Source organism: Condylura cristata, unplaced genomic scaffold (genome assembly GCF_000260355.1).
Source record: "Condylura cristata isolate star-nosed mole 26May11 unplaced genomic scaffold, ConCri1.0 scaffold00023, whole genome shotgun sequence".
NCBI lineage: Eukaryota > Metazoa > Chordata > Mammalia > Eulipotyphla > Talpidae > Condylura > Condylura cristata.
This window is the reverse complement of record NW_004567124.1, coordinates 26,545,425-26,561,793: the sequence shown is the minus strand read 5'-3', so window position 1 is coordinate 26,561,793 and position 16,369 is coordinate 26,545,425. Positions and strand designations below refer to the sequence as shown.

At 36.2% G+C, this 16,369-nt stretch overlaps 1 protein-coding gene across 1 annotated transcript in view; it reads left to right on the top strand.

The window, feature by feature from the left end:
• Window positions 1-16,369, top strand: part of BUB1B (BUB1 mitotic checkpoint serine/threonine kinase B) — a 47,710-nt gene that overhangs the window by 8,203 nt on the left and 23,138 nt on the right. Inside the window, exons 5-9 of the mRNA XM_004687924.2 lie at window positions 2,960-3,156; window positions 7,734-7,903; window positions 9,186-9,400; window positions 9,566-9,657; window positions 13,974-14,203. Coding sequence (XP_004687981.1) covers window positions 2,960-3,156; window positions 7,734-7,903; window positions 9,186-9,400; window positions 9,566-9,657; window positions 13,974-14,203 — 904 coding nt within the window. The remainder of the gene's footprint in view (window positions 1-2,959; window positions 3,157-7,733; window positions 7,904-9,185; window positions 9,401-9,565; window positions 9,658-13,973; window positions 14,204-16,369) is intronic.

Genomic DNA, 16,369 nt, shown 5'->3' with positions numbered 1-16,369 from the left:
AAAAAAATTTTTAGAAATAAATTACAAAAAATTAGGTAATAGATTAGGTAATTCTAAATAGCATATTGATAACAACCATTGGAGCATAAGAATATATATAGATAGATAATTGAAACTTAAAATTATTGGCTAAATTGTGTTACTTGACATAGGCTTATTTTAAATTTAAGCCACTAATAGAAGAAAGTAGGTGAATCCTGAAGGTATTTAACTTATTGACAAGTTGGAGAAATTTCCTGAGGTTTATTATTTCCGAATGATGCCACTCAAAATAATAAATTTATCTGAGACTGTGTCTTAGGTAATATACTAATGGATTTTGCTCTTATATCCTACATAATATTCTTATATGTAATTTTTTGAAAGGTAGGAGAAGATAAATCTCTGAAGTGACTTTGAATCAGGAGTCTATGATTATATTTAGCTTTAGCTACTAAAAGTAAGTAATGGGAATAATTCCTCTGCTCACTTAATACTAATTCAGTGCTTGTACTGAAGAGCAATGACGTCACAAACATGTCCAAAAAAGCATGGTATGGATCAGTGCTACTGAAAGAATGTCTGCAGGCTATTCAAGATAAGTATAAAAGTTGAAATTAAGCATTTAGAATTTTTTTTTAAAGATTTATTCATGCATACAAGAACTGGGGTGCAGGCCAGAGTTCAGAGGATTCACCAGATACAGAGTGGGGAACAGAACAGCCAGATCCAGTGAAACCCGCTGCTGAGGGGAGCAGTGGGCAAGCAGGAAAGGTCTGCTGCATCATGTGGGTCAGCTACCTGGCCGGGAACTAACTCTTTTTGCAGTGGCTGCTGATAGCTTTGCAGTGCTGCACTTTAATCCATTGTGCCACCAGGGAGGCCCCAGCATTCAGAAATTTTTAACAATTTGACATTCCTGCAACATCCAAGCTCACCATCATTTTTCTTCTAATTTTTTTCTATTGTGTTGTTTAAAACATAGCAATACATAGTGGAATGAATACCTTTAAACACACCTATATACCCCAAAACTGGCCCTTTCACCACAGGTAATCTGAGAAGCACTGGTCTAGATAACCCTTAAATTCAAATGATTACCCCTGTAATGAATAGCAATGATCTCAACTTTGTACATGAATAACAAGGCACATATTAAGTTAGTGTTTTTTTCTTTATAGCATGGCCAAACGGAATGGCAGATGTTCCTTATACTACTCCTTTCTTTCCCTTTTTTAGAGAGATTTCCCCAGTTGTTTTTTTTTTTTTTTTTTAAGATTTTTTTATTTGTGCATACAGAGCTGGGGTAGGTACAAGCCAGAGGTTTAGGGGCGCTGAGAGGCTTCACCAGAGACAGAGTGGAGAGCAGAACAGCAGAACAGGCAGATCTACAAAGTACACTGCTGAGGGGAGCGGGTGAGGAGAGGTCTGCCACACCATGTGGTCACCTCTGGGGGCAGGCAGGAATTCATGCTGAAGTGGCTTTAGCTTCTTAGTGCTGTGCTTTAACCCCCTGCGCCACCAGGGAGGACCTCCCCAGTTATTTTTATAAAGGAATCTTACATGTAACTAAGGAAAACTCATTCTTAGAAAATATCTAGTATTTTTAGTTACCAATGTAAAATTGTTTTAGCTTGGCTCTTTAGAGGTTTCAGAAAAAAAGTTATTTAACTTTGGATATATTAATCTAATTATGTCATCCTTTGGTTTATGTTAGTTCTTAAGTGATCTCATTCAACACTCTTAAGTAATGTGATCTTTATTAGATATGGTATACCAAAGCTATTCAGAAAGCCATTAAAGAAGTGAAATCACTTTATTTATGTAGTAATAGATGTTGAGGACTGAATCTTCGACTGATAAAACATTCAGAATTATAATTTTACTTGAAATACTATCACATATAGGTAAATTCACTAATTTGGATAACCCCATTTACTGAGTTACTGCAAAATTTAAAAAATATTGTTTTTGTGAAATGGAGCGTTTCATTTGTTCAGACCTTTTCTGCCAAGCATTGGCTAGAGATTAGGATATAGTAGATACCAATGTTTTCTGCCTTTGTGTACCTTAACTTTATTGGGGAAGATACCCATTAAGCAGTTAATTGTAAGGGAAAGAGAATGTTTTGAGCTGTATGGTAATACTTACAAGGAGAACTTAGCCTAAGCAGACAATCAGGAATAGACAAATGTAAGAGAAAATGCTATTAGAAAATAAGCAGCCTCTACCAGAGAGGGATGGTAGGAGGTAGAGAGCAAAGAGGGAGGTATGCCAAATGGACTGTGGGCAAAGGAGTATGGGTAATTTGATGGTGGGCATGGTATGAAAACATCTGAAGAGGTATGAATCTTTATGCCTAAAGCATGTATGGTGTTTTAAATCTATTTTTATTCTATTTAAAAATACATAATTAAAAAAATAAAATGTGAACCTTCCTCATAGTAAAAGAACTCTGCCTTTTTTTTTAGAAAAATCAGAATCTTTTACAAATAACTAGAATTAGCAATATTGAAGGTTCCTTCTGAAATATAGATTTGACCGTGTCATTCTTTTACTTTCCCTATCAGTATTTCCCACCCAACACAAATACATTGACTATCAGATAAATTCAGAATTGATTAAATTGATATCTAAGACTTGTCACATGTTGTTTTCCAAACTCCTATCTTGCCTTCAACCTTTTAGTCATCTGTCTTTGCTCATGCTATTTTCCTTGTCTAGAATGTTCTTCCTTTTCCATTCTCCTTCTGATATGTCTTATCCTTTAAGTCTATTTAAATATCATACCTTCTTAAGGTCTTTCCTACCCCTTTTTCTTACAAATCAATCATTTATTGTTGTACTATCAGTTACTTATTGCATAGTCTATATGACATTGTGTTATAATTTTCAGTGCAAAAACTATGTAATCTCTCTTAGTGATTGGCAGTAAGTGAACAGAAGTTGGTTAACTATTAAAGCTTCTAATTTGTTACAGGGGCATTTATGCAATGAACCTTTGGATATGTACAGTTATTTACACAACCAAGGGATTGGTGTTTCACTAGCTCAGTTCTATATCTCCTGGGCTGAAGAATATGAAGCTAGAGAAAACTTTAAGAAAGCAGATATGATATTTCAGGAAGGCATTCAACGACAGGCTGAACCACTGGAAAAACTGCAGTCTCAGCACCGGTAAACTATTTCTCTGGGAGTTGTCTTCACCCTTTAAAATTAAGTTATAAGTGGTCATTTTACATCAGAATAAAATGGTCTCAATGACTTAGTTACAATTCATATTTTTAAACCATTTAAATGATTTAAAATCTACTCCTGTGTGTGGTTTTTTAAAATTTTTACAAATCACGAGACGCATGTAATCGTTTTTATGATGATCAAGATAAAAGCTAATTCCATCATTCTAGAATTTTCTTGTGCTATTTCTTAATAGTTTACACCAACTCTCATTCTCAACTGACATCCACTGATAATATTTTACAGTCCTGTAGTTTTTCCTTTTCTACAATGTCATATAAATGGAATCATTTGAATATGACTTCTTTCATTTAGTATTTGAATTTTAAAAGTTCTTTATTCTGAATACAAGTCTTTTGTCAGATATGAGACATATAAGTCTCACAATTTAAGTCTGGTCTATTTATCCTCCTAATAGTCTCTTATAAAACAAAGACTTAATTTTAAAAAGGCTAACTTAATATTTATTGTGTGAAATATGCTTTTGGTATATCTGAGAACTCTGTCCAGTCCAAGGTCACAAAGATTTTCTCCAAGATGAAAACATAGAGGTTTTATTGTTTATCTTAAAAAGTTTTATTTTACATTTAGATCTGTGTTTCCATTTTTTTCTGTGTCACTTGTTCAACAACTAACTTTTCTCCATTGAGTTGCCTTTGTACCTTTGTAAAAATAGATATCTCTGTATAAGTTTATTTCTTTTATTGTTCTGTTGATCTGTGCCTGTTCACTGTGTATATCCTACCTAGATTATAGTAGCTTTATAGTAAATCTGGGAATCAGGTAGTGAGTCCTTTTGTTGGTTGTTTTAGTTCTTTCTCTGACTCTAAAAATTTTAGAATTGATTGTGTGAGGTTTGGATTAGTGTTGAGCATGAACATAGTTTATTTCTCTAGTTACTTAGAGCTTTGATTTTTTTTTTTTGTTTGAGCATTGTTATACTTTCAATGTTGGGGCCATTTCATTTAAGTTTATGAGATTATGGGGATAGTATTCCTTTGTTACCTTTTAGTGTTTGTAGGTTATATAGTGATTTTTCCCCTTTCATCCCTGATATAGTAATTTGTTTTTTTTTCTCAGTCACTGTAGCCAGAAATTAATAGAAATGTTGATTTTATTGATCTTTTTGACTACTAGCTTTTGATTTCATAGATTTTTTTTCTTCTTACTGATTTTGTTCTTAATTTTACTCTACTATTTCCTTCTTGTGATTAAGTTTTGGGTTTAATTTGCTATTATTTTTCTAAGTTAAGGTGCCAGCTTAGTTTATAGTTCTAGATAGATCTCTTATAACATAAAAATTTCTTCTGTGCACAAAACAAGTTTTGATATCTTTTTCATTTTCCTTCACTTGAAAACATTTTCTAAGGCCCTCCCTGGTAGCACAAAGTGTTAAAGGGCAGCACTATGAAGTTACCTGCAGTCACTGGGAGGTGACCTACATGGCACGGCAGACCTCTCCTGTCTCTCCGGCTGCTCCTCTCAGCAGTGTTTCAGTCTGCCTGTTCTGTACCCCACTCTGGCTCTGGTGAATCCTCTTTATCCCCTGCACCTCTGGCCTATATTCCCATTCTTGTATGCATAAGTAAATAAACATTTTTTAAAAACACACACAAACATTTTCCATTGTCTTCAGCAAATTTGCAGTCAATTGGATGGTTTCTCCCCTATTTGTAAAGTTTTGACTTTTCCTTGGATGTAGTGATTTTTTTACCCTTTAATAGTGGTTTTCATTTATTTGATTATATGTATGTAGGTATGATTATCTTTGTATTTTGATCTATTTGGTGTTGTATGGGCTTTTCCAATTTCTAAATGTGTACATTTCACAAAATTTGAAAAGTTTTCAGTCATTATTTCAAAAAAATTTTTTCTGCCTCTATCTCTTTTAGAACTTCAGTTACACAGATACCACCCCCTTTGATAATTGTATCACAGGTGTCTCCCTAAAGCTCTGTTCATTTTTTTTAAAGATTTATTTATTTATTCGTACAGAACTGGGGTACAGGCCAGTGATGCGGAGGGTGAGAGGATTCACCAGAGACAGAGTGGGGCACAGAACTGGCAGATGGATGAAGTACACTGCTGAGGGAGCAGCGGGCGGGCCAGGAGAGGTCTGCCACGCCATGTGGTCACCTCCGGGGCAGGCGGGGATCGAACTCATACGGAAGTGGCTTAAGCTTCTTAGTGCAGTGCTTTAACCCGCTGCGCCACCAGGGAGGGCCCTAAAGCTCTGTTCATTTTATAATTTTTTTTCCCTCTCTATTATTTGGACTGGTCTTCAGGTTCATTTATTCTTTTCTTTGTCATATGCATTCTGACACTGAATCCATCTAGTAAATTTTTCATTTCAGATACTGTTTTTCAGGTCTAAAATTTCTATTTTATTTCTAGTTTCTCTGCAAAGAATGACTGTTTTCATTTATTTAAAGTATCTAGGATCTTCCATGGTGGTGTAACAGATTAAAGCACAGCACTATGAAGCTATCTGCAGTCACTGCAGCAGGAGTTTGATCCCTGGCCAGGGAGGTGACCCACATGGTGTGACAGACCTCTCCTGACCCACCTGCTGCTCCCATCAGCAGTGTTTTTCAGCCAGTCTGCCTGTTCTGCTCCCCACTCTGTCTCTGGTGAATCCTTTCTCTCTTCCCACACCTCTGGCTTGTACTCCAGTCCTTATATGCATAAATAACTAAATCTTAAAAAAATAATAAATTAAATTTAAAAAATATATATATTTAACCTATGTTTAATGGAATATAGTTATAATGCTGCTTGAAAATCTATCTGAACTACTCAATTTCGCTGTCATCTTGATGTTGATATCTGTTGATACATATTTTCTTGATTCTTCATATGGTAATTTTGGATTATATTTTGGACATTTGTCCTGCTACTATATGACTAGACCCTGGGTACTATTAGCTGTTGTTCTATGGAGAATGTTGATTTTTTTTTTTTTTTTAAGTAAGCAAGCAACATTTAGCTACTGCAAGCTATGTGGGTAGTACCACTTCCTATGTGGGTAGTAGTTCCAATGTCAGTTCAGTTTTTAAGACTTTTGGGTCTATCCCATGTATAGACTTGGGGAATGGTTATATTATAGTTTAGTTTTTAAAGCCTTTGGTCTGCACTTTGCATGTATAGTCCAGGGTTTGTGCCAATTCATCTATAAAATTAGGAAATACTCTGCTTCAGCTTATCTTCTCCAGTATTTCTTGCATACTTTTTGGCCCTCAGAGTTCTCTTTTCCCAAAAACCCCTAGCCAGAAAGATGAGGTTTCTTTAGGAATTTTAGCTTCCCATACTGTTCAACTGTTTCAACTGTTCAAAACCATGAGAGAAACAAGAAGAAGGAAAAAAAAAAAACAGGAAACAACCCTTCATGGGTTGTCTCTTCAAGTTTGACTCCTCTCCACAGTCCACTTGCTTTTGTTTACTTTGAGACTCCTTGCTTGCTTTTTTTGTCTTTTTTCAGTTTTTTTTTTTATTCTAATTGGTGAGAAAAAGGAAGGGTATGGTGGACTTATCACACCTTGGTCAGCACTGCAGTTTATTCAGGTTTTTTAACCCTATTGATAATACTTACAGGAAGGTTAGCTCTCAGTCTTTACCAGCTTTGTTGATGTAAAATGTCACATTGGATACATCCTTATTTCATATTGTTTGGGGAAAACATTGTCTAGGGTGTGAGGGGTGTGTCTAGAGAAAGGTATATAAACAGTAACCAAGTAGATATAGCAAGATGTCAACAATTGGTGAATCTAGGTGAATGGTGTATGGGTGCTCTTTTACATTCTGAACTATTTTGTTAGTTTAGAAGTTTTATAATAAAAAAAAATTGATGGAAATGCCAATGGTTAATGGAGATCTTCAGAGGATTTTATTATTTTTAAAAAGATTTACTAATTTATGCATCTAAGAACTGGGGTATAGTCCAGAGGTTGGGGGTGGGGAATGAGAGGATTCACCAGATTGACTGAAATATACTGCTGAGAGGAGCAATGGGCAAGACAGGAGAGGTTTGCTGCACCATATGGGTCACCTCTCTGGCAGTGGAACATACTCATGCTGTAGATCCCAATAGCTTCCTTTTGCTTTGCTTTAACTCCATGTGTCACCAGGGAGACTCCCTTCAGAGTATTTTTAAAAAGTAAAACTTAGGCATTTAAAAGAGGAGCTACCCCTCAGCAGTGTACTTCAGTACATCTGCCTGTTTTACTCTCCACTGTGTCTCTGGTGAATTCTCTCACCCCCTAGCACCTCTGGCCTGTACCTCAGTTCTTGGATGCATAAATAAATCTTTTTGAAAAAAAATAAAAGGGGATCTAAATCATCCACTCCTTTGGAAGGTGTGATTTTATTCCTAAGGGAATAAACACTTCTTTGGCTTATTTCTGTAGATTTCTTGCCCCACCTTACTCTTTTCCCTTGCTTGTTTTAACAAATTGGAGATTTTGACTCTGGTGAATAGTGTTCAACTTAGCAAAAATCAATTGTCCATATTTTTACTTTAGACAATTCCAAGCTCGAGTATCTCGGCAAACTGTGTTGGCCCTTGAAAATGAAGATGAAGATGAAGTTTTTGGATCTTCTTTACCACAACGAAGCACACTGGCTGAACTAAAAAGCAAAGGTAAAAAGACAGCAAGAGCTCCAATCAGCCGTGTAGGAGGTGCTCTCAAGGGTAAGTTTGTTAAATGTTATTATGGGAAATTCTTAGTTTCAGGTGGTAGGCAAATTATATAGAGATAATGTATACATATATATGTGGACACTGTCCAGTTTTCTGAATACTAGGTAGCAAAGTAAAAGAAGTATAAGGAGAGCTGAGATCACACAATGCAATAAAGACAAACCTGTCAGCAAGGTATTAAGAAAAACCTAATGTGAATATTAAGATTATCTGAGTTTGAATTATTAGCTAAAAGAAGATGTGTGATAATAAGGCAAGTATTGTCAAAATAAAGCTTACATATACCAGAGTCTCAGAATTTATTTTAAAGTATTAGTTATTAAGGAAAATTTTAGGTTCACAGCAAAATTTGAGTGGATGTACAAAAGCACAGTATGCTTTTAACAAAATTTTTAGTGTTAAAAATTTTTTTCATGCTTAGACATGAAAACCATAATTCCTTTCTTATCCCTTTTCTGGTATCAACATGTCAATATACAAAATGTCCCTTACAGATTTAGGGTATGGGGAAGTTTTTTTTTTCTAAAAAGGTTTATTTATTCATTCATTCATTTATGCATGCATGCATACATGTGTACAAGAACTGGGGTATATAGGTCAGTGGTGTAGACAGGAGGCGGAGAGGAGGGACTGGGGTAAGAGGATTCACCAGAGACAGAGTGGGGAACAGAACAGGCAGACTGACTGAAATACACTGCTGAGGGGAGCAGTGGGTCAGACAGGAGAGGTCTGCTGTGCCATGTGGGTCAGCTCCCTGACTGGGGATCGAAATCATGCTGCAGTGGCTGGTGATAGCTTCATGGTGCTAAAACCTAATCCCTTGCACCATCAGGGTGGTCTCAAGTACAGTTATGAAAAGTTATTTTTTAAAAAAAATCTCTCTGGGCCCTCCCTGGTGGCGCAACAGGTTAGGACGCAGCACTGCAAGCTAGCCACAGCTGCTTCAGTGCGAGTTCAAACCCCCACCTCGGAGGTGACCCACATGACGCAGCAGACCTCCTCTGATCCTTCCCACTGGAGGATCAGAGTGTACTTCATCAACCTACCTATTCTGCTCCCCACTCTGTCTGGTGAAGCCTCTCACCATCCCTGTACCTCTGGCCTGCACCCCAGTTCTGTATGAATAAACAAATCTTTAAAAAAAAAAAAATCTCTCTGATCCTGTGATTGTAGAATAAGTTTTCTTGATTTGAGGGAAAATCAAATATACCTTATGTGATATTTAAGTTGATAATTAAAGATTTTACATGAAAGTTTAATACTTTCCTCCTAGCTCCATGCCAGAATAGAGCACTGCAGAATTCACTTCCTCAACATATGCAAAATAATTCTAGAATTACTATTTTTGATGAAAATGCTGATGAGGCGTCTAGATCAGAGTTGTCTAAACCTATTGTCCAGCCATGGATCGCACCCCCTGTCTCCAGAGCCAAAGAGAATGAAATGCAAGCAGGCCCATGGAACACAGGCAGGCCTTTGGAGTACAGGGTAAGAACTCTTATACCCAGCCTATTTGCTATCATAACAAAGACTTCTGATTTAGATTAGAGGAGTACTTATAGTACCTCTTTTAATTCTTAAATAAATAATGTATGGTCTGCATATGTTGTGTGAGAATATGGAACTCTGGTAATTTTAGTTTTTCATCACCAGGCTCGCGGCAATACAACTTCTGTGACAGCTGTACCCTCTGTGCTTCCCACTTTTACTCCATACGTGGAAGAGACTGTGCAACAGCCAGTTATGTGAGTTTGCCTTCCAGCTATTTTTTTTTTTTTTTGTAAAGCTTTATTTATTTATGCATACAGAACTGGGGTATAGGCCAGAGGTGCAGGGGCAGTGAGAGGATTCACCAGAGACAGGGTGGGGAGCAGAACAGGCCGACTGATGAAGTACACTGCTGAGGGGAGCAGCAAGAGGTCTGCAGTGCCATGTGGGTCACTTCTGGGATGAGGATCTGAACTCATGCTGAAGTGGCTTTAGCTTCTTAGTGCTGTGCTTTAATCTGCTGCACCACCAGGGAGGGTGCAGCCTTCTAGCTGTTTTGTGGTGTGAATTATAAAGAGTGAGGAAGGGCAACTATCATAGTTCCCCAAAACAATTTTTTTCTTTGTGGAGATGAAAAAAATTGCACATAGTTTCATGTTTCCTTTAGGCCTGTATTCCTTTGAATATGCTAAGACTATAAGATTTACAATAATGGTAAGATTTTTATTAAGGGATAATTCTAATCATTTTGTATTGTAGTTAGATTATCACTGACTAAAATGGGATGTTTACCTTTGTTATTGACAGTAACTAGAAGTTATATTAGCTTTTCCTTTTATATTGTTTTTTCTTTTAGGTGTCTTATTCTTCCTAACCCTTACTATTTTCATTTATTTAAAAATGTATGGTAGATGATAATAAGATATCTGGCAGTCTGAGGTTTAGTCTAATATATAATGTTGCATAGTTCTAACACTAGGTTGTAGATAAGCTTCTTGAGCAGAAATTCTGTTATAACAAGACATGAATTATGTGCTGAGAGGTGCATCTTTGGAGTCTTCTTACTTTTTTTTTTTTAAAGATTCATTTGTATAGACAGAACTGGGGTATAGGCCAGAGGCTCAAGGGCAGCGAGAGGCTTCACCATAGACAGAGTGGGGAGCAGAACAGGTAGATCAACGAAGTACACTGCTGAGGGGAGCAGTGGGCGGGTCAGGAGAGGTCTGCCACGCCATGTGGTCACCTCCTAGAGCAGGCGGGAACCAAACTCATATGGAAGTGGCTTTAGCTTCTCATTGCTGTGCTTTGACCTGCTGTGCCACCAGGGAGTGCCAGAGTCTTCTTACTTTTAAGAAAATCATATTATCTAAAGAAATTGATAGCATACATTTAGCAGCCATCTTTATGGTCCCTTCCATCATTCTTTCCTGGTATCACTGAAATAATTTTCTTAACTATAATTTTACATCCCCATCCTTTTTCTTTGCTGTCTAGGCCTGAGCTGCAAATTTGATTATGTCATTTTCCCAGTCAGAATCACTTGCTAGCTCTCCATAACCTTTGGGATGAAACCCAAACTCCTCAACCTTAACTATGAGATTTGTTATGATTTGGCCTGTTAATATTTCCAATTTTTCCCAGATGTATGGTGATACTAGACTGTTCTCAAATTCCTGAACTTGTCTAGGCTAGTCAACCTTTATTCATTTGGGTTGTTTCTTCATTTTGGCTGTTATTTTCTGAACATTTGTGAATATGTTTGTTTCTATTTAAGCATGTTTTCATTTCTTGTGGATATAGATCTAGAAAAGGGAGTTATGGATATAGTAACTCTTTAACATTCTGAGGAGTCATCAAACTGTTTTACAGTAGGCTGTACCATTTTATTTTCCTATATTCCCATAACATCTGAGGGTTCCAATTTCTCCACATTCTTGTCTATTTTTTTGTTGCTGTTGTTGCCATCATAATGGGTATCCCATTGTGATTTTTATTTGTATTTTCGTGGTGACTAATGAAATTGAGCATCTTTTTATAGGCATGTGGGCTGTTTGTATATTTTTAGAGAAATACCTTTCAAATCCCTTGGAATATTTGTCTTTTTGTTGAGCTATAAGAGTTTATATATCCTGGATCTGATCCCTTCTCCGATAAATTATTTGTAAATATTTTCTCCTAGTCTGAATGTTTTTTGTTTTGTTTTGTTTTTTCATTTTCTTGATAATATATTTTGAACTCCAAAAGGCTTTTTTATTTTGTTATTTTTTCCTTTGTCTTTTTGTGTTGTATCTAAGAAATTTTTTCTAACTCAACATCATAGATTTACTCCTACATTTTCTTCTGAGAGCTTTATACTTTTACATTTAGATCTGTGGTCCATTCTTAGCTAATGTTTGTGCATGGTATAAGAAAGGAGTCCAGCTTCATTCTTCTATAAGTCAGATAACCACTGTCCCAGAACAATTAGTCATTAAAGTTTTCTTCGTTGAGTGGTGTTGGTCCTTTTTTGAAAATTCATTGTCTATAATATCTGGGTCTATTTCTGGCCTCTTGCTTCTATTCCACTGATCTATGTGTATGTTCTTTTTGTCAGTACCACTAGTCTTTATGGTTGTATATTTGTACTAGCTTTTGAAATCACACCTGTGACGATATTCTTCTTTTTAAAGATTGTTTTGACCATTCTGGTTCCTTCACAATTCTACATGAATTTTAGGATCAACTTGTCAATATCTACAAAATAGCCAACAGGATTTTACTACAGATTATCTTGTCTGTCGGTCAGTTTAATAGATATTGCCTTCTTAATAATATTGCCTTTCCCATGAATATGAGATGTCTTTTATTTATATCTTCTTTCATTAATTTCAATAATGTTTCAGTTTTTACAATACAAGTTGTATACTTTCTAAAAATATTAGTACACTTATTTCTTAGAGCTATTTTATCTTCGTAGAAAAATGATACAGAAAATACAAAGTTTCCAAATACTCCCTTCTCCCCATCCTGTACCCAGCTTCCCTATTATTAATATCTTGAATTATGTGATACCTTTGTTATAAATGATGAACCAATTTCTGATCTATTATAATTAACAAGAGTTCATAGTTTACATTAGGGATCACTCTAATGTTTTTTATAGTTCTGTGAGTTTTGATAAATAATATCATGTATCATTATAATATCATACAGAATATTTTTACTGCCCTGAAAATTCCCCATATTCTAGCAATTTGTCCCCACCCACCTATCAAGCCCCTCGTACCCACTGTTCTTTATATTATCTTTATAGTTTTGGCTTTCTATAGCAAATCATAAAGTTGAAATCAATCATACAAGTATGTAGGCTTTTCAGACTGGTTTCTTTCACTTAGCAATATCTATGTAAGGTTCGTTCATGGCTTTCATTTTATTTTAGTGCTGAATGATAAACCCTTGTATCGATGTTTATCCATTTATAAATTGCAGGAAATTTTGGTTACCTGCCGGTTTTGACAGTTCTGAATGAGGTTTTATAGGCATTCATCTGCAAACTTTTGTGTAGATGCAAGTTTTCAATTCATTTGGATAGATTGAATTATTAGATTAAGTTTAGCTTTGTAAGAAAGTGCCACATTCTCAAAATGATTGTGTCATTTTGTATTCTTGCTAGCAATAAATGAATTTTCCTGTTGCTCCACATTTCAGCTTTTTTTTTTTTTTTTTAAAGATTTATTTATTTGTGCATACAGAACTGGGGTACAGGCCAGAGGCTCAGGAGCGGTGAGAGGCTTCACCAGAGACAGAGTGGGGAACAGAACAGGCAGATCGACAAAGTACACTGCTGAGGGGAGCAGCGGGCGGGTCAGGAGAGGTCTGACACACCATGTGGTCACCTCCGGGGCAGGCGGGAATCGAACTCATGCTGAAGCAGCTTTAGATTCTCAGTGCTGTGTTTTAACCCACTGCGCCACCAGGGAGGGCCCCATTTCAGCTTTTGATGTTGTCAATATTTTAGTTTTTAGCTATTCTAATAGTTATATGATAGTATCTTCTTTTAACTTACAACTCTTTAATAACATTTTGAGTATCGTTCTTATGCTGATTTGTTCTCTAGATTTTCTTAGGTAAGGTTATGTGTTCACACCTCCCTTTAAAATTTTTATTCTGATGTCTTTTATTCTTTTTTGATCCTTTATAGTTAGAATTGTTTTAATTTCACAGTCAGCTTGTTCATTGCCAGGGTATAAAATATAATTGATTTATATATTGATGTTATAGTAAGGTTAATTTCCTTTAACACATTGCTTAAATAAGATATGATAATAATATTTGTTTTCATTTACAAGAGATATAAGCTATGTAACAACTCTAACTTGTGACTGATTTCCTTTCTTGTTATAATAGAGTAGTACTCAGAATACACTTAATTGTTGGTGACTCATGTAAATTATTTTAAACTTCTCAGACTCACTTGGTTTTGGTTTTGGAGTCAGTCATAGAGTCTTGCTGCTGACATTGTCTCTTTTTTGTCAAAATATGAAAGTAACTCATTTGACCTAATGATAAATAATAATCACTTTGCTTCTTTTAGGACACCATGTAAAATTGAACCCAGTATAAATCGTATTCTAAGCACAAGAAAGCCTGGCAAGGAAGAAGCAGATCTCTTACAAAGAGTTCAAAATCATCAGCAAGATTCTGAGGAGAAGAAAGAAAAGATGATGTATTGTAAGGAGAAGATTTATGCCGGAGTGGGAGAGTTCTCTTTTGAAGAAATCCGAGCTGAAGTTTTCCGGAAGAAATTAAAAGAGAAAAGGGAAGGTATATGGATTGATTCTTGTAAAACAATTTAACTGGTTGTGGAAGGTTGAATTGATAATATGCCTTTGAGAATAATTGTGTGTTGTTTATATATTTATGTGATGTTTCATGATTCCTACTCATTCTCTGTTTGAGCTGAGCTCCCATTGCAGCTTTCCATGAAATCATCCCATGGGGAAAATAAGTCTCTGTTCAAAAGTTAAGGAGAAGAAGCTCTCAGTTGTAGGAACAATTCATAATCCCCAACACAGTAGGCAAATAACTATGATCCCTCACATGTATGCTTGTCTATGCCATGTCTCTCCTGCCCATCGAGTGCTTTTCCTATTGTCTGAACTACTTCAATAACTTTTGATAGCTTGCCTTCTTTAAGGGATTATTTAGACCAATATACACAACATATATTTCTCTCACTGATGATAAATTTGTATTTCTTAAAGCCATCTTTCTAAATTCAGGGAGGCTTCACTTGTAAATTGAGGCTGGAAAAAAATAGGAGTTTAGGGCCTTCCCTGGTGGCGCAGCGGGTTAAAACACGGCACTGAGAAGCTAAAGCCACTTCCGCATGAGTTCGATTCCCGCCTGCCCCGGAGGTGACCACATGGCATGGCAGACCTCTCCTGACCTGCCCGCTGCTCCCCTCAGCAGTGTACTTCGTGGATCTGCCTGTTCTGCTCCCCACTCTGTTCCTGGTGAATCCTCTCACCCTCAGCATCTCTGACCTGTACCCCAGTTCTGTATGAATAAATAAATAAATCTTTAAAAAAAAAAAATAGGAGTTTAAAATAATTCTGCTTTCTTCTACCATACAGGCAGTCTGATCCCACATACTCTCAACATTCTTTCTGTTAAAATTAACATTCCTTTGTTCCTATTAGAGGAATGCTCTTTTTTCCCCCTTTGTACTGTAACATACTCATTATGCAAATATACTATTATGTTTTCTCTTAAAAGTCTTATGTTATCTTTACGTTCTTGTCTAGCCATTATCCCATTTAAAAATACTTTTTTTATTCCTTTCACAGCAGAATTTCTGGTGAATTATAATATTCACTGTGTATTCCCTTAGCTTCCCTTCTATTCCAGTGAAACAACTGTGGTCATGGTCACCAGAAGCCTACTTGTTGCCAAATACACTGTCTATTTCTATTTTGACTTTTTTTTTAAAGATTTGTTTATTTATGCATACAAGAACTGGGGTACAGGCACGGGGTGGGTGGGATTCACCAGAGACAGAGTGGGGAGTAGAAAAGGCAAATATATTGAAATAAATGGCTGAGGGTCGCAATGACTTAGTTGTTAGCTAAGCCATATGTGGGTTGTTAGTTACCTGGTGGGGTCAAACTCAGGTTGTAGAGGTGATAGTACTGAGACTCAACCCCTGGGCCACCAGGGAAGTCCCTAACAGACATTGTAAACTCAGCATAGTCTAAACAAAATTATTAATTTCTGCACAAACTGTACCCCAACATACATAGGCTTCCATATTTCAGTAGAAGTCACTACCATGTTACCAGTTACTCCAGCCAAAAAAAAAATCCAAAAGTCATCTTCAATTCCCATGCCACTCCTCAACATCTAACAAGTAAGCATATCTCTACTGTTGATTTAGAGAATAAAAAATAATTTCCCAAATCTTTCATTTTTCATCATTTCTATTATTAGTTTAATTCAGACCATAATCTTTTTAGCAGCTCTACTAAAACTGTATGCCCTCCTCTCTTTACCACAGTCTGTTTTGCTCACAGTAGATGATTGGTTTGTAAAATTTTTTATATGAAATATTTAAGGAATTTCTGTGTCATCCTTATGCTGGGTACATGCTAATCTGTGTTTCATTCTTTATATGTACTTGAATTTCTCCAGTGTTTTTTTCACTATTTCAGATGGCAGTTCAAACTGCCAAAACGACTTGGCCCCTGCTTACTTCACCAAATTGATCTGGTGCCTCTTACTATGCTTCAAACATGCTGGCCTTCTTTTGCTTGCGTATGATGATCTTGTTCCTGCACTAGATTTTTTGTGCCAACAAATCACTTGGCCTAGATCTTTATGTAATGACTCCTTGTCACTTAGATTACAACTTTATAATGTCTCTTTATCAGAATGGTCTTTCCTGTTCACAATTTCAAGTAGCTCCTGACCTCTGTCACACTATAAGCTGAT